This window comes from Notolepis coatsorum, assembly GCF_963971535.1.
Source record: "Notolepis coatsorum genome assembly, chromosome: 3".
NCBI lineage: Eukaryota > Metazoa > Chordata > Actinopteri > Aulopiformes > Paralepididae > Notolepis > Notolepis coatsorum.
The window spans coordinates 168,790,867-168,814,018 of NC_140167.1; the positions used below are offsets into that span (position 1 = coordinate 168,790,867).

At 44.4% G+C, this 23,152-nt stretch overlaps 1 protein-coding gene across 1 annotated transcript in view; it reads left to right on the top strand.

The window, feature by feature from the left end:
* The window catches only part of ttc21b (tetratricopeptide repeat domain 21B), a 156,215-nt gene that overhangs the window by 67,616 nt on the left and 65,447 nt on the right, over window positions 1-23,152 (top strand). Inside the window, exons 13-19 of the mRNA XM_084310923.1 lie at window positions 242-399; window positions 3,203-3,427; window positions 4,136-4,374; window positions 17,479-17,551; window positions 17,814-17,924; window positions 18,022-18,160; window positions 20,245-20,351. Of these exons, the coding sequence (XP_084167049.1) occupies window positions 242-399; window positions 3,203-3,427; window positions 4,136-4,374; window positions 17,479-17,551; window positions 17,814-17,924; window positions 18,022-18,160; window positions 20,245-20,351 (1,052 nt within the window). The remainder of the gene's footprint in view (window positions 1-241; window positions 400-3,202; window positions 3,428-4,135; window positions 4,375-17,478; window positions 17,552-17,813; window positions 17,925-18,021; window positions 18,161-20,244; window positions 20,352-23,152) is intronic.

The following is a 23,152-nucleotide window of genomic DNA, read 5'->3' on the forward strand; positions in this document are numbered from 1 at the left end:
ATAGTAGGTAGTACTAGTATAGACATATTAGCATAGTAGGTAGTAGTATACTGTAGCTCTCAACTTCAACACTGTTTGATTGACTGTTACCCTTAGCTACCAGAGTTGTACCCTTCCTGCTGACTTGTTGTACACAACTCGTAAGTCGTTTTGGATAAAAGCTTCAGCTAAATGACTAAATGTAAATGTTTTCTGCTGTGACTCTGTGAATTAATGTGTCTTAATGGTTTGCGTCCCTCAGGCGACATGGAGGCAGCCCAGAGCAGCCTGCAGCACTGTCTGGAGCAGAGTCCCTCTCACGCCGAGGCTCACCTGCTCATGGCTCAGCTCCACCTGCTGCAGGGCAGCTTCAAGCTCTCCTCCCAGTCGCTGGAGCTCTGTCTCAGCCACAGCTTCCAGGTACGACCCAGGGCCAGACCCAGACCCGGACGGGCCAGACCCAGACGACCCAGACAGGCCAGACGATCCAGACCCAGACAGGCCAGACGATCCAGACCCAGACGGGCCAGACCCAGACGGGCTAGACGATCCAGACCCAGACGATCCAGACACAGACGATCCAGACGATCTAGACGATCCAGACCCAGATGATCCAGACCCAGACGGGCCAGACGACCCAGACCCAGATGATCCAGACCCAGATGATCCAGACCCAGACGATCCAGACCCAGACGATCCAGACCTAGACGATCCAGACCCAGACGATCCAGACCCAGACGACCCAGACCCAGACGATCCAGACCCAGATGATCCAGACGACCCAGACCCAGATGACCCAGACCCAGATGGGCCAGACGACCCAGACCCAGACGATTCAGACCCAGATGATCCAGACCCAGAAGGGCCAGACGACCCAGACGGCCCAGACGATCCAGACCCAGACGGGCCAGACCCAGACGATCCAGACCCAGACGACGCAGACCCAGACGATCCAGACCCAGACGACCCAAACCCAGATGATCCAGACGATCCAGACCCAGATGATCCAGACGACCCATACCCAAACGATCTAGACGACCCAGACCCAGACGATCCAGACGACCCAGACGATCCAGACGACCCAGACGACCCAGACGATCCAGACCCAGACGATCTAGACGACCCAGACCCAGACGATCCAGACGACCCAGACGATCCAGACGACCCAGACCCAGACGACCCAGACGATCCAGACCCAGACGATCCAGACCCAGACGACGCAGACCCAGACGATCCAGACCCAGACGACCCAAACCCAGATGATCCAGACGATCCAGACCCAGATGATCCAGACGACCCAGACCCAAACGATCTAGACGACCCAGACCCAGACGATCCAGACGACCCAGACGATCCAGACGACCCAGACCCAGACCCAGACGATCCAGACCCAGACGATCCAGACCCAGACAGACCAGCGGTAGATTCCAATCTCATCAGCGGTCGGATCCTAACCGCCCCACGCCTGTGTATCTTTCCTTTCAACCGAGAAGGTTGACAAGTCAATGTCTCGAACAGGTCACTGTTGTTCCTGGCTGGAAGCGAACAGCAGGGTTGGATTAAAAACAAGAGGAAAGAGACAGCTGATCCGTGGTGTTATTGGATAACTCTTGTCTTCCTCTGGGATCATGTCTGTATTGCTTGGACCTTCAAACTTAAAAAAAAAAAAATATATATATATATTATTTTATTCATCCTTTGTTTAACCAGGCAGGTCCATTCAGAACAAATTCTTATTTACAATGACGGTTTGGCGAGAGGACAAAAGAGCCTTTCGAAGGGTAACAGGGAAAGGGGACAAAAATAAATAATAAAATCGAAAAGAGACAGATGATCACAGAGGTAAAACAAGGGGAAATATATTTTTTTAGACAAAAAAAGAATTTGCTTAACACTTTCAGAGCCCAAGCTTAATCTTGATTTACCGGTTGAATGCCCACCATCCACTTCAATGTTAGCGTTAATAACGCCTAATCTATGTTTTAAATTATGGCTATGTGTCTAATCTGCCCGTCGCTTATCAATGACTCGTTTTCCAGTCAACATTGTCGAAGCGGATTGTTTTTTTATTGGTTCATTTTCGTTTTATAGCATTTTGAAAAGCCCTCGTTTTCAAGGAAAATATAAATGTTCCATGATAAAAGACGTTTACTGGAATATTCTAGAATACACAAAAACGTTGTAATTTTTCGGCCTATTTATGAATAGTTTTCAAATAAACGCTAGATTATCGATAGTATTATGTGTACGTATGCACGCTGGGGCCGCGAGCTGAAAATCGATTATCTGATTTCCTCAAAGCGATTGTGCACACACACACACACACACACACACACACACACATAGGGCAAATGCTGAGATCTCAGCGAATATAACTCTGATTATCCCAAGACTGGTAAAATAGATTCCTTACCTCAGATCAGATGTTCTCCAAAAAGATCATTCCAATTCCTGATCGCCATTCCAAAAATCGATCACTACTGTCTACTATCGATTGGCTACTGTGAATATATATTCCAGGCTGATTCACGTCCCGTGATCACTTCCATGTTGAGCATACGTCTCGCCAGCTCAGGGAGCCAGATGGCCCCGCCTCTACATATCACTGATCCCAGGTCAGTCTAAGCGACTGACGTGCAGTTTTCAGGGATAGGCGATAGGGGGCGCTTTTTTCCATTCTGAGCTGCTGATGGGGCTGGTGTACCAACGGGAGACTCTGTTGATGAAATATGAATTCAGATCGCTAATAAAAAAATAAAACGATAATTGTCATCGTGGGCATTCAGGGGGGGGGGGGGCTGATAAAACGTCATATCACGTTGTGGGCACTGAAAGTGTTAAACTATCCGTTTTTTTTTTTTTTTTTTTTTTTAAGATTTCTTTTTAAGATTGATACCCATCCCTAGTTGAAAAAGGGGTGTTTGTAGCTAAACCTAATTGCTGAGTGATACAAAACATTAACATTAGGAGCGACAGTGGCTCAGGAGGTAGAGTGGTCATCTGAATCAGAAGGTTCCAGGTTCAATTCCCACTCCTCCCGGGCAGTGTGTCAAAGTGTCCTTGAGCAAAGACACTTAACCCAGGTGCAGGTTGGCACCTTGCACGAACGCCTCCGCTGTCGGTGTGTGAATGTGTGTGAACAAATTGTAACGCTTTGGATAAAAGAGTTATATAAATGCAGCCATTTACCATCTTATTCACTAAATGAGACGTCTGTTCCCAGGTTCGAGAGCACCCCATGTACCACCTGATCAAGGCGCAGACGCAGAAGAAGATGGGCGAGCTGCCGGGAGCCATCCAGACCCTGCAGATGGCCATGAGTCTGCCGGGCGTCCGCCGGGCCGGGAGCTCCCCCAAGTCCAAGAACAAGAGGGTGGACCTGAGCCCGGCCGACTGCGTCTCCGTGTTCCTGGAGCTGGCCGAGGCCCTGTGGCTCAACGGGGAGCAGGTACGAGAGCGGGGAGAGAACTGTACTGTACATTGGAGTTCAGACATTAGGAAAATGTTCAATCAATCAATCAATTCAATAACCCACGCTCACTTAAAACAGCGCACCTCCAAGCTGCTTCTATAGAAAGTAGGTTAAAAAAAAATATGTCCTCCTATAGGGAGGCAACTTCTCTTTTTTTTTCACCTACTTTCTATAGAAGCATCTAAGAATGAAGTTTTTAACAGTTCTTAACCAGTTCGAAACAAGGCGGACATTAATAAAATGTTCAATCAAACCAATAACACACAGCCACTTCATTCTTGCCTTGAAACAGCGCACCTCCGAGCTGCTTCCACATGGAGGCAACTTCTCCTTTTTTTTTTTAACTACTTTTTCTGCTGATGGTTTTGTCAATAAATCTTCAATTAATGTGTGTTTATTGTATTGCACTCGGCTGCGCCTCGGGCCTAACAACCACCCATAGGCGTGATCTAATTTCTATAACCCACTCTGTCTCGTGATCTAATGCTTAATTAAATCATAACTTCCCTCTCAGTCCATGAAAATGTTTTGTATATTACCTGGCAATGAATAGTTTCTGGCTTTAAACATAATTTTTGTTCTAAATGTAACCAAATCCATACATTTTAAAGTATGTGACAAAAAATATGTATTAGTATGCTCACGATACGATTATGATTTCACAAGTGAATTCGATATTTCCAGCATGAAGCAGCCAAGGTGATGCAAGACGCCATCAACGAGTTCTCGGGCACCCCGGAGGAGCTGCGCGTCACCATCGCTAACGCCGACCTGGCGCTGCTGCGTGGCGACACAGAGCTCGCACTGAGCATGCTCAGAAACATCACCCCTGAGCAGCCCTACTACATCCAAGCCAAGGAGAAGATGGCCAACATATACCTCAACCACAGGAAGGAGAAACGCCTGTACGCCAGCTGCTACAGGTGAGCACCCACCAAGGGTTTCCAGATGTACCATAATTATCGTATTTGTACAATAATTTTAGATTAAATTAGATTAGATTCAAATGTATTGTCATCATGCAGCACAAGTACAGCACAACGAAAATAAGTTTGGCATCCAACCAGAGTGCAAATGTAACAGTAAAGTGTACTACATTTTGTGTACCAGTATTTTATGTGATTCTAGATTGTCCAATCAATGGTAATATACAATGTACAGGTGATTAGAATATATAAGTTAGTACTACTGAGTAATAGTGCTAATCAGATGTACACTGCAGAGTTGTAGTATTAATATGTACAATGATACAGGTATAAAGACACTATGGTAGTAAGTCATACTGGCCAGCAGCGTAACTAGTAAGAGTAGGTAAGGAATATGTATAGATATAGATAGTGTTTACAGATATGTAAGAAGGATTATATGCAGGTATGTACAGACAGATGTTGATAGATATGTGTATACAATTAGAATAAATATATGTATACAGTATATACAGCACTATTGTACATGCTATCCCACATTTCCCCCCCTACACGATAGTTTTGCCCTCTATGCCAGGGGTGGCCCACCCGTGGCTCGCGAGCCGCATGCGGCTCTTTGCCAGCCAATGTGTGGCTCCTCCCTCCAAAAAATTAAGAAATAAAAAAATTATATATTCATTCATTCCATAAGACATAGAATACACATTTACAGACTTTTTTTTTTAAATGGTTCATTTGCATGTTCTTGGTATCTGATTCTAGGGACATCTATGGATCTCAGGGAATGTATTCCCAGTGTCAGAAATATTATTATTATATGTTACTAGGCTTGAGTAAATTGTAATGAACCAAAGGAGAATATCAATTCAATTATATATATATATTTTTTGTATCTTTGACTGTGAATAACACCATGCTAAAATTGACCAGACCTGAAAAATCTAAGCAAATGAATAAAGGGAAGATGATTAAACAGAAGGTTTTGTAGATACAGTACTGAATTCTGCCATCCACATGCACATGCAATTTGAAATATGATTATAGAATATCATGCCTATAAATTACCTTATTATGGCCAAGTCGCACATCTATGGATCGGGCAAAATCTCCCCTTTCCAATGGCAGAATTCAATCTGGATTTAGTATCACCAGGCATGATTCACAAGTACAGTTACTTTTTTATAATGTAAATTTCTCCAAATATTTGTATCAGATTGCAACGCCGTTTTTTGCTAGACGTTCACAGAAAGGTAGAGAAACTAACTGTTCTGTATTATGGCAATAAAGTTCAGGTTTGTGGGAGATGATCCCGAAAAATAAGAGAGGGTAGGGTAGTTTTTTTGAAATTCGAAAGTCCATCAAAAGCCCTGGGTCTCTTCCTTCAAAAGACTACACTCAGTTTTGGCTGCGCCACTTCCTCTCGTCAATATGCGCCGGTTTCCGACTCAATGCCCTGAGATTTCTATAATCATATATTTCACTAATAACAGTTACAATCATTGGTAGGGATGCCCCCCGGACCCCGGTTCTAAACGGGAACCGGTACTGAATTAAAACGGAGTATTAACACTTTGAGTGCCACGAGGTGGCGCCAGAGTTAGCGCTTCAATGCCACCATCGGCGCCAATGTTACGCTTAATATCGCCTAATCTATGTTTTAAATTATGGCTATGTGTCTAATCTGCCCGTCGCTTATCAAAGAATCCTTTTCCAGTCAGTGCTGTCAAGGCAGATTGGTTTTTTATCGCTTCATTTCCGTTTGAGAGCATTTTGAAAAGCACCCGTTTTGAGGTAAAAAACAGTTCATTCTAGACCATTCTATGATAATCGTCTTTTACTGGAATATTCCAGAACGTTGATATTTGTCGGCCTATTTATGAATCGTTTTCAAATAAACGCTAGATGATCAATATTATACGTGCACGCAAGCACATTCGAGCCGCGCACGAATAATCGCCGTGTTCATTTCCTCTTGGACTTTTACAGTGAAACCGAAAGAGCCCATTTCACAAAACAGCTTACAGTATATCTTCATCAAAATTAGTCTGATTATCCTAACACTGATAACATAGATTCCTTACCTGACATCAGATGGTATCCAACTGGTATATTCCAATTCCTGATCACCATTCGAAAAAATCGATAAGTGTATGGATCCAACGTGTGTACAGTGCAGTACATGATTCCGCGGGTCTCAGAGGCTCCAGAATGAACTGTGATAACCCCGGCTGCATCAGTGGACTGGAAAATGTGGAGTACAGGATTTTTTTCCCCATCCATTTTCATTGAGTCCATTCCAAAATCCCTTATGTCATCTGGGAGACGATAGGGGGCGCTTTTTTCCACATCTGATCGCCGGCGGCGCTCGGGTATACTAGGGTAGGCTCGCGTGATGCAATATGATTTCAGATCGCTAAAAAAAAGAAGAAAAAAAATTCAGAGAAATCTCGTGAGTGGCTTTCAACATAACTATCGGAAACCCGAGATATCTCGTGAGTGGCAGTGAAAGTGTTAATAAGCTCCGACGTTATCGGTACTGCTATCGATACTAGAGAAATTATTATTATTATGAGGTTTTTTTCGAGGAATTTAAACGTTGCGAACTATCTCTCCTCTCTCTGTCTCTGCATGATAAGCGAGCCGCAGCAAGCCATTACACACACTTGTCGCGAGCCGCTCACACTCACACATACACGGGTAGGGAGGTGCCTGTCCGTGGCTAGCTACATTAGCTATGGAGCTAATAGAGTGTACCATCCAGCAACACTGAAACTGACTAACGTTAATGTAACTGAGGGGTACAATTCCCTGACTGTATTGAATAAGTATGGTATCATTAAACCACTACTGTCTTATGTACATTACTACTGGCCATACAGTACACAGGTATATGAGATGAACACGTCCACAATAACACGGTTTCACACAAGTACTCGTTTAGAAGAATATTTATTAGCAGCAATAATATTATATTACATTACTTTACTTAGAGTCGCGCTTGTAAGGCGAAGAATGTGCATGAATAGGTCAAGAGCGTAAGTCCATTAGAATATTACGCAGGAGATAATGAATACCACCTGTATCGTAGGAATTATATCTATGGTACACTAGTAGGGCAGCGGGAGATACTAGTAGGGTCCCTCCGGTTGTAGGCCAGCAGGGGAGAGGATTTGTCGGTCACGAAAGTCTGGGTCAACGAAGAATAAGGAGACTCCAGGTACAGGAGACAGTGCAATAATCTCTTGATCCGCAGACGAACAACAGCTATTCTCCGGTATGCAGCTCCGCATGGAAGAAAGCTAGCCAGCCTCAGGCGTCCTAGAGGCGGGCTCGACGTTGCTCCTCACAGGGTAAATCCCACACAATTGTGGGTGTAGACGATTCTCCGCTCCATCAGATACAGGACCAAAGCAAATATAATCCAGCCGAAAAGGGCTCTGTAGTCGTCGGTGTAGGTTATCCAGTGTACATATCCACACGGTCCTCGTCTAGGGCTCCTCGGATGACGGCACCAGGTTAAGCCGCCCAGCCTGGATAAGCACACTAGCTGGTACGAGGAAGCGTTGGTAATGCTGGTCACTGTAGAACGGTAGCCGCACGATACACTATACATAAATAGACTATTACTGAAATAATAGAATAGGTCGAACTCGACGGTACAGCGTTAAACTCTGACACTTCAGCTATCAATTCGCACGCGGTCTCAAGGCTCTAATTTGGGGCAAAACGGGCCCACTTCACAGCACGTTGTATCGTGGTGTGAGGCTTCAACTTATTGGGTAACATACTTCTGTATTCACCTGCGCCGTATTTATACGTTAGGTGAACAATCTAGTACCAGCCTCATTTCTGTCTCGTATTCTTGCGTAGAGCCGGTCATGTCCAGGCATGTCTTTGGCGGTGACTTTGAACTAGACATCCAGCAACACTGAAACTGACTAACGTTAACGTTATGCCGAGTTCATATTACACTACACGTATGAACTCGACATAGCGTTAACGTTACTCCGTTTCCATGAAGTGTTTAATTAGCAGCAATCTGTTCTGTTGTTGAAAATTTAACGTTAACGTGGCTAGCTACGTTAGCTACGGAGCTAATAGAGTGTACCATCCAGCAACACTGAAACTGACTAACGTTAACGTTATGCCGACTCGCCGAGTTCATACTACACTACACTTATGAACTTGACATAGCATTAACGTTACTCCGTTTCCATGAAGTGTTTAATTACCAGCAATCTGTTCTGTTGTTGAAATTTTAACGTTAAGGTAGGTATCCGACGCACGTCCGGCGTGGACAGGAAAATGTCATGAAATCGTTGTAGTCATTTTGTAGTCTTATTAACTAAAAGATTTTAACAAAATAAAAAGCAGCAGCACTATTGCATAACTGAGTCATGTTTGCTATATATTTCTTTCTTTAGGGGAGTAGGACATTTGTTTCACAGTTTTAGCATGATGTTTTATAGATGGCCAGGTTAAACACAGGTTTTTGTTTTTTAAGAGGGGGCGTTTGATTTGATTGACGTTTATTTCAAATATGCAACACAACAAACAAATATCAAGTACAGATATAGCCTTAAGCCGTTCAAATAATAAATTGTAATTTTTTTTTAATTTAAATATATTTAAATATTTAAATAATAATCTAAAATAACCGATAAGAGTATCGATAAAGTACCGAACCGTTAAGCAGTATCGATAAGAGTAGTCGTATTGATAAAATCCTAACGATACCCATCCTATACTAATCATTGGTAAACAAACGTAATGCTGAAAATATACACTTTGACTGCTGTTTTGACAGGGTTAGGGTCTTTACTCTTGGCTACATTTGAAAAGAAAACGCAACATTAATTCATACATTCTGTAGAGATGGATTTATGGCCTGATGTCATTTGCGGTCCAGTACCGGACCGCTCGGGCTTAAGAGGTTAACCCTGTGAGGCCCAAATAAAAAAGACATTAGCAACATCAGAGGCCAGAGGGTGGGACCTATACACACATGAAGGGTGCCGTGACTGAAAGAAAGGTTGAGAAACGCTGGTATATATGGTATGGCTCTTTGTGGTACCACAGTCATTTTTGTGGCTCTTAGTCTCTGACTGGTTGGCCACCCCTGCTCTATGCGATAGATTTGCCCTCTATGTGATAGTTTTGCTCTCTATATGATAGTTTTGCCCTATACGATGGATTTGCCCTCTATGTGATAGTTTTGCCTTCTATACGATAGGGTTGCTCTCTATACGATAGTTTTGCCCTCTGTACGATAGTTTTGCTTTCTGTACCATAGTTTTTCCCTAATATACGATAGTTGTGCTCTCTGTACAATAGTTTTGCCCTATGTGTGCCTATTTGCTCTTTTGTTATCACTTACTAACAAAGTACATAAAACTATACTTTTAAGCCTCAGGGATGATAGTTTAACATTTCCTGTCTGGCAACACGGGCACCAGCCTTGCCATGAAAGAGGGGCGGTTTGCTTCCCTTTTTCATCCTACTTTATTGAAACAGTCGGAGGGCTGAGAGGGAGACGAAGCAGGAGAGACACGAGGGGGGGGGGGAGGGGGTTCTGGAGGTATTTACTCCTAGACCAGCAGGGGTACCTTGTGGTTCCAGAAGCACAACACCAGTGATACTCAGCTGGTGACCCGCCGGGCCAAAACCGCGGGCCGGGATATAATCTGAAACTAGAGATCTTGAAGAAGCTGTCGAATATTACGTGTCTTCACAATCCAAGTTCACTCTTTATATTCTCAAGAGAAAGGCAGAGAGAGGCGGCTGCTGTGCGGTGCCTAGTATTCCCTCTATATTGTCTTCATCCACAGACACAGTGTGGTTTGTAAAAATAAATCCAGGCCTAAATGAAGTCAAGTTAAGTCATTTATTTATATAGCGTATTTAATTGCTCAAAGAGCCGACCAAAGTGCTGTACAGTAACTACAAAATTTTAAACACAGTGTAACAGAGGAAACACAACATGACAAAAGACAGGATGGACAGTCAATACAGTAGGACCACAAGAGGAGTATACAACAGACGATACAGTAGACATGTTATGACACAGCCGACATAGGAGACTAGCCGATATGTTATGGCAGTAGGACTATGCAACAGACTATACGGTAAGACGTAAGACACAGGGAATGACAATAGAGTAACTGGACACTGTACAGAACACAGAACAGCAACACAAGGGGGACAGAATAAGCACTAGGCTGACAGAGGGAAATGTAGAGAGAATGTTAAGGGAGCAGGGATTAATCCTATAGTCAAAAGCGAAGTGAAGTAAAGCGCAGGCCTGTGTCGTACATAATTAGCCATGTTATTATGCGTCAACTAGGGCTGGGAGGTATAGTGAATATGAAGGTATACCGTCATGGATCTATGCAAATATATGGTATATACATATTGTAAAAAAAAAATATATATATATATATATATACAAACTGTATATTCTTAAATTAATCTAAAAGATATTCCTTGCAGCAATATTAGAAAAGTAAAAGAAAATACACCGTTTTGAATGATACAGGACCATGACAATTATATTAGAAGATAAAGACGTAAAAACACATGTCATGTCATGATGTCATTTGTAGTCTACTGGAAAACTATACCGTCGCATACCATTATACTGTCAAAACTAAATAAATATTGTGATATGATATTTTGGTCATATCGCCCAGCCTTAGTGTCAACATACAGTATGAATGCATGAAATGTTCCTAAAGGTAAAATAGAGGAGCAATTAGTAAGTGCAGGTTAAACCTGGTAGAAGTCCAGTTATTGAGAATTGCTTCTATATAGCAGACGCCTACATGGTGTAGTGAAGGTGTGAAGGATAGAAATTACCCACCTGAGTCTAGTTGAGTATCCCTGCACTACATCATCTCTGGGTAGTGGGTACCTGTATCAGTCCGTTTTGAAATGTTTTTAATGACTTGATGACTTTAATGAATGAAATGACTGAGTGAACTGAATGAGTGACTCGTAGACCGCTGTCACTGAAGGTCCATGTGGTGGATTACAATTCATCAACTATATTGTAGATGGATCTTCTGATCAAAATAGGTTTAATAGTGAAAACAAATAATACAAAGAGGAATACAAGTGTGTTAAATGAGCTTTGGCTGAGAGGAGTGCTCTCATCGCATCACTGAAGAAGAGTCGGCGACAGGTGAGCTTAAGTATAGAGAGGGGTGGGGGCTGGGCGGCTACGTGGCGTAGTGGGCAAGGCACTCACCACGAAATGATGGAGACGCTGGGCTCGTCAGTTCGAGCCCAGCGCTCCACATTTGCTTTCAGTTTAGCTGGTCGTCCGTACTAATACACATTGGCCGTATTAGGGGGTGGGAAACTGATGGGTGGGGATCGGGCGTTGTGGACAGCGACTCCTACAGGTCGGTTGGTGTGCCTGCGCAGTAGAATCAGGAAGTGTCGGGGGCAGCGTGAGCCTCCCACGCGTTACTCCTCGCCACTGAGAGATTGAGCTGCGCAGGTGAAAAGATGCGACTGCTGTTACCTCAAGTACCGGAGGGGACTTGTGCTATGTATGACTTAGTCCACATTGCAGCCGGCTTGTGGGAGGCAAGAAACAGCGTCCGTGACAGGGGAGGGTTGAATTGGATGATACGAAATTGGGATGGGAGAAAATATAGAAAATGGGAGAAAAAGTGGATCAAAAAAAAAGAGAGGGGTGGGGGCTGTAGCCATTGGCCTCTCACCTAGGTGTGAACTAAGCTATTGTTTGGGGCGACCAAAAGGATTCCTCCACAACCACCTCGCCCTCCAACCACAGAGCCAGCAGAGGGAGGACCAGTCACCCAGCGGCAGGTGGCTGAGCCATTCCAGTCGGCGATGTTGACTATGATGTGACAGGGGAGGGGAGACACAGATTGATTACCTCAACGTCCTTAAAAGCAGAGAAGCGGAACCGGTTTCTCTGGTAACAGTGATGCAAGAGGGAGAGATAAGTTGGGACCCACCTTGCTCCTTTGCGATAACCAGCTCTCACATCCCAGGAGGTAGATGTAGCCACGACAACCAGCTCTCACGTCCCAGGAGGTACTTGTAGCCGCGATAACCAACTCTCATGACCCAGGAGGCAGATGTAGCCGCGATAACCAACTCTCATGATGTAGCCACGTTGCAACAGCATTCCGACCCCCCCCACCGAGCGCTAACCTCGTATATCACCAGGTGATAACTCACTCTGGGCGTAGCGGTGTGTGTTCACAAGCCTGTAGGTTACCCGAGCACAAAGGAAAAGTGGTTCAGAGAGAATTAAAGGCCATGCCAGAGATGCTTTTCTTGGATCCATTCGTTTCCGTGTGGACTACAAGAAGTCCATGCCTACCCGACGTCCCGGATCAGCTACTGTAGGCACAGCTCACTTTTTCACAACACTGGGTTTGAAGTTGAGTCAAGTCAAGTGTTTCTTTATTAATCCCCTTAGGGAAATTCAAGATTTGACCAAGGGCTACTGGCAGATCCCCACATCTCCAGAGACCAAGGAAAAAACTGCTTTCTCCGCTCTGTACTGTTTATACCAACTCGTCACACTTCCCTAAATGTATATAGACGCTGGTATATACAGCACTATTCTACATGCTATCCCACATTCTCCCCTCTGTACGATAGTTTTGCTCTCTATACGATAGTTTTACCCTATTTATGCCTATTTGTCCTCTTGTTATCACTTACAAACTAAGGTTTTCCGCATAAAACTATACTTTTAAGCCTTTCCTGTCTGGCAACACTGGCACCAGCGGAAGCTTTGCCACGAAAGAGAGAGGCAGTCTGCTTCCCTTTTTCATCCTACTTTATTGAAACAGTTGGAGGGCTGAGAGGGAGACATGAGAGAGGGGGTTTCTTCGCTCCGTACAGTTTGTACCAACTCGTCACACTTCCCTTCGGGTCACTTGGTGCCCCCACAGCATTCCAACACCTCCTGGACCTGGTGCTGCAGCCCCTCAACGTTCCAACACCTTCTGGACCTGGTGCTGCGGCCCCACAGCGTTCCAACACCTCCTGGACCTGGTGTTGCAGCCCCTCAACGTTCCAACACCTTCTGGACCTGGTGCTGCGGCCCCACAGCGTTCCAACACCTCCTGGACCTGGTGTTGCATCCCCTCAACGTTCCAACACCTTCTGGACCTGGTGCTGCGGCCCCACAGCGTTCCAACACCTCCTGGACCTGGTGCTGCAGCCCCTCAACGTTCCAACACCTTCTGGACCTGGTGCTGCGGCCCCACAGCGTTCCAACACCTCCTGGACCTGGTGCTGCAGCCCCTCAACGTTCCAACACCTTCTGGACCTGGTGCTGCGGCCCCACAGCGTTCCAACACCTCCTGGACCTGGTGCTGCAGCCCCTCAACGTTCCAACACCTTCTGGACCTGGTGCTGCGGCCCCACAGCGTTCCAACACCTCCTGGACCTGGTGCTGCGGCCCTGTGCTGCATACAGTATGCTGCTGCCTGCCTGGATGACGTCTTCATCCACAGTGACAGCTGAGAGCAGCATGTGTCCACTGTGCTGGAGTCACAGAGGCAGGTGGGGCTCACGGCCAACTAGAAGAAGTCTGCAGGGAGGTTCGGCATCTGGGCCGTGGGGAGATGCGTCCTCTGGTAGATAAGACTGGTGTGGACCACAGGAAGACTAGCTGGTTGCTATCGCACCAGCTAATGGGGATCCCTAATAAAATAAAATCAAAATCAAATCACATTCACTACTCACTCTTCCTCATCCTCCCTTCCATCCACATTCACCACGCACTCCTCTTCATCCTCCCTTCCATCCACCACGGAAGCCTCATGCCCTTATATGGTCAACAGCACCCCTTCACCTCCCGTCACTCAACCCAGCTGCACCTCATCCCCTGATTCACACGCTGTCAGGCACCTCACTCCTCAGCTGTATCCCATCCCCTGATGATGAAGACCCTACTTCAACCGGACGACGCTGACCAGAAGTCGTGGTGGTGTTAGTATCATTACCTAGGACCTCCGTGCCAGCGTGTCGCTGTCTGGACCCCCTGGAGCCTACCAAGGAGTTCCTGCTCCCTCTCTCGACACGGACCTGTGTCTTCCGTCTGCAGTAGCACTGGAGTGCACCTGCTCCCTTTATCCCCAATTCATACCTGTTGTACATTTCTGGATGTAATTCTTGCCTACTTGGGAATACCATTAAAACAACCTGAAACGCTCTATTCTCCTCTCCTGTGTTCAGCGATTGGGCTCTGCTTAAAACCCATTCTCACATTAACATGATTTGTGGAGCTCCCTCTGGTGTTGTGATCATGGTATTCACTGACCTTTGGGAAGTATTTTGACATGTACATGGGTACCTTGGTCGTGTAGTGTATCTTGTAGACCAGGCCCATAGCAAGTTGCTGTACTCTGTCGTCTACTCTAAGCCATCCTAGGTTGTCAAAGTGGGCAGGGGTGAGGTGGGTTCTAGGAGTAAGGTCAAGCAGTAGTAAGAGTGACTCACTGAAGCCGCTGTAGGGGTGAGTTAAATTGACAAGTGCAGCTGGTCTGTGATGATTAACCTCTCTCTCCTGGTGCACAGTGGGACTGTGTCTGGAGAACACACACACACACACACACACAGGCAGTCGATGAAGCATGAGAGGAGAAGATTACGTGCGCTGGGCGGCTGACCCGGGCTTTGAGCTGGTATTATTGAACTGAGTTTAAGTTTGACCGCTGTTCTGAAAACACACTGGTGTTTGTATAATGACTGTGTGATGAGCAACAAACAAACCAAGTGGTTTCACGTCTGTATCTGTGAGTTGGTACTGAGTCGGTACTGAATTGGTACTGAGTTGATACTGAGTTGGTACTGTACCTTACTACTATGCTACTATACTATACTACCTACTATGCTATTATGTCTATACTACTATGCACTCAGAGTGTAACACTCAAGTTCAACACTATTTGACGAACAATCTTACTGACCCTTAGCTGCCAGAGTTGTACCCTTCCTGCTGACTTGTTGTTCACAATCTGTAAGTCGCTTTGGATAAAAGCGTCAGCTAATGACTAAATGTAAATGTTTAACTATGCATGTAATTAACAGTCGATACTGTACATACATTTATAAGATAGTGGGATGTGAAAACACAGCTGATATGAATATATGCCATTTTAATACGTCTTCACATGAAGGATTAAATTATGGAACGAACAAAGGAGCATAATATCTACATCCAGAGGAGAGTGTTGCAGACTATCGTAGTGTGAGTGATTCGTTATATGAGCACACACATCAATATCACACTTGATCTGACCTAATGCACAAGAAGTGTTTGGCTTAAGCAGCGTTGGCTGGAGGGAGGTTTAATCAAACAGCTCTCACAACCACTCATCTTCTGCAGCGTTGGCTGTGAGGGAGGTGTAGTCCAACAGCTCTCACAACCACTCATCTTCTGCAGCGTTGGCTGTGAGGGAGGTGTAGTCCAACAGCTCTCACAACCACTCATCTTCTGCTTGGCCTGCTCGCCCAGCTGCACTACAGCTGCATTCCATCGGGTCTGGTCCGTAGCAGAGGAGTCGGAGGGCCACAGGTTCACAGGAAATCTAGTGGAAATCTTAACTGTAGCCACTCATGCAGAAAAGCAAAGCTGCCCACCACCCTTAGTTCAAGAAGTGCCCCCGCCCATTCATGAACTTCCCCCACCCCTCAAGAACTGCCCCCACCCCTCGAGAACTGCCCCCTCCCTTCAAGAACTGCCCCCCCCCCCCCCCCCCCCCCCCGTTCATGAACTGCCCCCGCCCCTCAAGAAGTGCCCCCCCGGCATTCATGAACTGCCCCTGCCGTTCAAGAACTGCCCCCACCCTTCAAGAAGTGCCCCCACCCTGCGGCTAGGTGGCGCAGTGGGCACGGCGCTCGCCACCAACGCAGGAGATGCTGGGTTCGAGCCCAGCTCTCTGCGTTGCTACCAGCTTGGCTGGTCGTTCATACTAATACAATTGGCAGTATTAGGGGGTGGGAAGCTGGTGGGTGGGTATCGGACGTTGTGGACAGCGACTCCTACAGGTCGGTTGGTGCGCCTGCGCAGTAGAATCAGGAAGCGATGAGGGCGGCGTGTCCCTCCCACGCAGACCCTCGCCGCTGAGAGATCGCGCTGTGCAGGTGGAAAGATGCGACGACTGCCTCCTCGTGTACCGGAGGGGACACGTGATGCAAGGCTTCGTCCACATTGCAGCCGGCTTGTGGGAGGCATAGCCAACAGCGTTCGAGACAGGGGAGGGAAGAATTGGATAATACGAAATTGGGGAAGGGAGAAAAAGTAGATCAAAAAAATAAAGAAGTGCCCCCACCCCTCAAGAACTGCCCCCACCCTTCATGAACTGCCCCCACCCCTCAAGAACTGCCCCCACCCTTCATGAACTGCCCCACCCCTCAAGAACTGCCCCCACCCTTCAAGAACTGCCCCCACTGCTTGAGAACTGCCCACACCGTTTGTCCTCTCCTGATCTCTGCTCGTTCTTGTTTATATTTATATTTATGTATCACTGACTACATATTAATACTACAACTATGTACATACATCTGATTAGCACTATTACTCAGTAGTACTAATGTATATATTTTATACCCAGTCTAATCACCTGTACATTGTATATTACTATTGCACTTTACTGTTACATTTGCACTCTCGTTGGATGCCAAACTTCTTTTCATTGTACTGTACTTGTGCTGTGTATGATGACAATACATTTGAATCTACCGTAATCTAAACTACTGAGGAGTGATTAAGCTTGAATGAACCTCAAAAGTAGCGGGGTGTTGCGAGGTCAGAAGTGAGATCATCACTATACATGTTTTACATAATATAGTTTTGTTTTGTTTAATATATATTTGTTTTGTAAGGTTTTAAATTAGTACACTCATTTGAGTAGCGGAAAAGGGGTAGGATTAAATAAGTGTATACTTCTTCCTACTCCTTTTCGAACATGTAAATTGAGTTATGTTTTGCTTTTGTTTATTTATATATATATTTTTTCTTCCATTTAATTTCTTGATCAATGATTTGTTTTGATTTTATATTGTTTGTATCAAATCTAACGCAACGTCTCCCTGTCTCCCCAGGGAAATGGTGGAGAAGCTGCCCAGCCCTCACACGTATCTGCTCCTGGGCGATGCTTATATGAACATCCAAGAGGTAAATACTGGGGAAATGTAATATTGATTTATTCGTTATTTTTCCAAACGGTCCTGTTTGTTTCGACCAAAGACAACGGCGAGGCTAATTTAAGACGCTCGAAAGCACACAACGATAATAAACAACGAACGTAAAAATATTTAGAAGGGGTTCAAGGGTTTCCACGTCAACAACCTTGCGTCCTCTGTCCCCTGGAGACGTACGGCCTCTCTCCGCTCGCGTGCGTCACTTGACACGAGACGTGTGTGTTGTTTACCCACAGCCGGAGAAAGCCATTGAGGTCTACGAGCAGGCTCTCAGGAAAAACCCCAAAGATGGTGCTCTGGCCAGCAAGATCGGGAAAGCCCTGGTGAAGACCCACAACTACGCCAAGGTTCGTAGCAGTCGCTCCTCTCTGAGTCAAAAAGATAAACAGATCCACTCCGTCACCGATGCAATGTTGACACAGGGCCGACGCTTACCTCACACAGGCGATAAATTACTACGAGGCGGCGCTGAAGACAGAGCAGCAGAGCTTCCTGCGCTACGACCTGGCGGAGCTGCTCATGAAGATGAAGCAGGTGGAGCACTGCGAGAGGGTTCTGCACGACGCTCTGGCCCACAACCCAGGTACTGCCGCTCTTTAGAGAGACACTCGAGGATTCAGTCCATATGACATTTCATTCCAAACCTTTATTTAACCCTTTCACCGCCACACTACCAAAGGGTTAACCCTTTCACTGCGACAATACAGAAGGTTAACCCTTTCACTGCCTCATGACAAAAGGTTAACCCTTTCACAACCACACTACAGAAGGTTAACCCTTTCACTGCCTCATGACAAAGGGTTAACCCGTTCACAACCACACTACAGAAGGTTAACCCTTTCACTACCACACTACAGACGGTTAACCGTATGTAGTGTGGTAGTGAAAGGTTAACCTTCTGTAGTGTGGTAGTGAAAGGTTAACCGTATGTAGTGTGGTAGTGAAAGGGTTAACCGTATGTAGTGTGGTAGTGAAAGGTTAACCTTCTGTAGTGTGGTAGTGAAAGGTTAACCGTCTGTAGTGTGGTAGTGAAAGGTTAACCGTCTGTAGTGTCGTAGTGAAAGGTTAACCGTCTGTAGTGTGGTAGTGAAAGGTTAACCGTCTGTAGTGTGGTAGTGAAAGGTTAACCTTCTGTAGTGTGGTAGTGAAAGGTTAACCGTCTGTAGTGTGGTAGTGAAAGGTTAACCTTCTGTAGTGTGGTAGTGAAAGGTTAACCTTCTGTAGTGTGGTAGTGAAAGGTTAACCGTCTGTAGTGTGGTAGTGAAAGGTTAACCGTCTGTAGTGTGGTAGTGAAAGGTTAACCGTCTGTAGTGTGGTAGTGAAAGGTTAACCGTCTGTAGTGTGGTAGTGAAAGGTTAACCTTCTGTAGTGTGGTAGTGAAAGGTTAACCGTCTGTAGTGTGGTAGTGAAAGGTTAACCGTCTGTAGTGTGGTAGTGAAAGGGTTCAACTCGAAAGGCAACAGAGGTTTCCCTTCAAGTTCAAGTTCTTTATTTTGTCAAATACACAACAATACAGGAGGCATTGCAGGGAATTAACTGTTTGTGTTTCGAGCTCAGACTCAACAGTGCACCATTAAGAAACAACAATGAATACAAGAATGGTAACAATAAGTAGTAGCAGTAAGATCAAATAAAAGAACATATAAAATTAGGTCATTTGTATTTTACAATTTACATTTACAGTCACGGCTAGTGTACAAACAGAGTTAAAATCACACAGCATATAAAATTACAACAAAGACAAGTAAGGATAACAAATCAATTAAAACACGTACAGCTTGATTGACAAAAGGTTGGAGATCAAGGTTTTAAACTCTGCAACAGAGGGGAGAATCTCAAGCTTTATAAGGACTGTTGGAGTTCATTCCATGAGCTAGAGGGGCATCATAGCTAAATGCAGATTCACCCTGTTCAGAGAAACTGGACCTTAAGGACCAGCCAGTCACTAGAATGGGTTCCATAGGTAGCCTACTATAATTCCATTCCAATAATGATGTAGTATAAGGAGGTAGCTTACCAATAATGATGTAGTATAAGGAGGTAGCTTACCAATAATGTAGTATAAGAAGGTAGTTTACCAATAATGATGTGGTATAAGGAAGTAGCTTACCAATAATTATGTAGTATAAGGAAGTAGCTTACCAATAATGATGTAGTATAAGGAGGTAGCTTACCGATAATGATGTAGTATAAGGAGGTAGCTTACCAATAATTATGTAGTATAAGGAAGTAGTTTACCAATAATGATGTAGTATAAGGAGGTAGCTTACCAATAATGATGTAGTATAAGGAGGTAGCTTACCAATAATGATGTAGTATAAGGAGGTAGCTTACCAATAAGGTTTTATTATTCTAGGATAATATGTTCCCTGACCTCGGAATTGGCAATACAGGTTAATGGAAAATAATTAATTCCAGCAACTGATTTATCATAATGTCTTATACCTGACCTAATGGCAAATACATGACAATGTAAATAATCGGTGCAAAAAAGAAAAATCCAGATTCTAAGATTGTGGAAAATGTCCTGTGGCCTAAAGCGAGGCTAGCGTGGATTTGTGGAGTGTTCTTTTTTGAAATTTTATTTTGTGGTTCATAAAAAGTGCAAAACACTGTTTTGTTTTGATTTAGTGTTTGATTTTGTTTTGCCTTTTGATTCTCTCCCAGTGACTGAGCTGCCAGCACTCACAGACGACTGCCGCTACCTGGTGCTGTTAGCCAGGGTCCAGAACAAGATGAGCAAGAATGACGACGCGTTGCTCTCCCTGCAGAGAGTAAGTACCCCAGGCCGTCTGGTTCTCACAGCTTTATATTATATTTACATTCTTATATTTACTGCATATATATACATATTTGTCTGAATATACCTGCATATAACCCCTCTATATAGTTACTTATACACCTGCATATAACCCTTAGCTCTGTACGATAGCATGTACAAATGCTATATAAACCATATATATATATTTATTCTCACCACATAGATAGATAGATAGATAGATAGATAGATAGATAGATAGATAGATAGATAGATAGATAGATAGATAGATAGATAGATAGATAGATAGATAGATATTTTTATTTGTCCACTTTCGTGGAAATGTGTCTTTGGCTTCACCATGGTTACAATCAACAAGACAACACAGTACAAACACCACACAGGCACAAAAGACATTGGCCCAAACAGCCCAATACATAGACAAAAGAGAAACAACAGCAGCACAAACAAGACAGAGCTTCAGGTACCTAACCAGTACCGTGGTTAAAATGAAAAGCTAAGAATTCATCAGAGCAATGGCATGTGGGATGAAGGACTTTTTTGATTGATTGAATAGTTTATTGGTTTAGAATGGAAAAATCACACATATACATTGGATCACAATATGAAAACAGGTATACATTTTCTCCATTTACCAATAGGATTTCATAAAAAACACAATAAAGCCATAGGCTTGTTTCCATTGTGGTCCTTCATCATTGGTGTCAGTGGATTTATGTACTGGTGTGTGGACGTGGGTGTTTGTAGTGTCTGTATGTCAGGATGTGTGGTATAAAAACAAAAAAATACATACAATAATATTCCATTTTATAGACAATAAAAGAATAAAAAAGGAACAACACATATTAAAACCCTTTTTTCACTACTCCCAGCTTCTGCTACTTATGATCCACCTCTTTATAGCTAATTTAAAAGTGGAGAAGGGGCTTATGGTCTTCAACTCCATTGGTAGGCTATTCCATTGTACTGCTGCTGAATATAGGAATGCGTTTTGGCCAATTTTCCTATTGCATCTCACTGGGACGATGTCTGTAGGGCTCCCCCTGGTGGCGTGTCCGTGTACATCCCTTACCATGTTAAAATATCCACTGAGGTACTGAGGGACAGTATTCCCGAGTATCCTATGTGTTATGTTGAGTTTTATTTGAGAGACCCTCTCCTCAACCCTGAGCCATTTGAGGCTGTTAAAATGTGTCTGTGTAAGGTGAGTCCTGGGATGGAGTTTTAAAATCATTCTAACTAATTTGTTCTGAGCTGTCTGTAGCCTACCTTTCAGTGCTACTGTGATGCCAGTGTACCAGGATATCTTCTTAAATATGTTTTTGGGACTAGAGGAACTCTATAGCGCCTTCCAGATGGAAGCTTGTCAAACTCACCATGAAGGGGATGCAAAGGATCCGACAATATTTCCTGAGCCTTGTCAGTATTCCGAAATACATATAACTCAGACAATTGTTTTTGTGGTTTCCCTATAACTTTAGGCTACTGGCCATGTTTACAATCCTTGCCAATTTGTTCTTATTCTTGGCCCCAAGGTTTTCATAGTGACTGAACTGACTAGTGTGAGTGTTGCATCTCCAGTGCCTTTAGACCAGGGGTTCTCAAACTTTTTTATACCACGACCCCATTTTATTTAGGATTTTTTTTGGGGACCCCACACTGTACTTACAATGTATTGCGTAATTTCAATGTGGAATTAAGGAATATCAAAATAAAAGCACACGTTGTTGAACTTGATCATGCATATTTATTAGAAAATGTTACTATGTTACCAATACACATTTATAAAACGAGGCATATTTAGCCAAAATATGTTGCCAGAACATAAAAAAAAAATAATAATTTATTGATTGATAAAAAATTATAATAATAATAAAATGTACTTGCCAATGCGCGACCCCACTGTCACCTACCCGCGACCCCACTTTGGGTTGCGACCCGTAGTTTGAGAACCACTGCTTTAGACAGCTGTAGATGTTTAGTGACTGAACTCACTAGTGTGAGTGTTGCATCTCCAGTGCCTCTAGACAGCTGTAGATGTTTAGTGACTGAACTCACTAGTGTGAGTGTTGCATCTCCAGCCCTGTTCACGTTTAGATGCAGACTGGAGTGGGTAAATGGTAAAACAAATGGTGCATTTATATAACAGCTTTTATCCAAAGCGTTTTACAATTTGTTCCTCACATTTTACCCATTCACTCACACATTCACACACCGACGGCAGAAGAGACCATGCAAGGTGCCAACCTGCTCATCGGGAGCAATTCGGGGTTAAGTGTCTTGCTCAAGGACACATCGACACGCTGCCCAGGAGGAGCGGGAATCGAACCGGGAACCTTCTGACTACCAGATGACTGCTCTGCCTCCTGAGCCATTGTCGCCCCTGAGCGGGTCCAGACAGTTGCCTATGGCTGCTGTCAGGTGGTTGACTATGACCCGCTCCATACACTTGCTCAGAATACTGGTCAGAGCAACTGGTCTGAAATCATTCATTAAGGAGGCCGCAGCCTTTTTAGGTACAGGGATGATTGTAGACAATTTCAATGACCGAGGTACAACATGTTCATCAAGTAGATACTGAAACAGTTTAGTAAGGACCGATTTTATTTGGATGCAGCTCTTAAGTACCCTCCCCATCAGGCCACCAGCGCCTGGTGCCTTACTTACAATACATATTGATTGACATACTGACATATTGAATCTAATCTAATTATCTGGAGACCAAAAAGAGAGAGGTTAGACTCTCTCTTTGTCATGAACAGAAAAATACCAAGACAAAGTTTAAACAAAAATAAA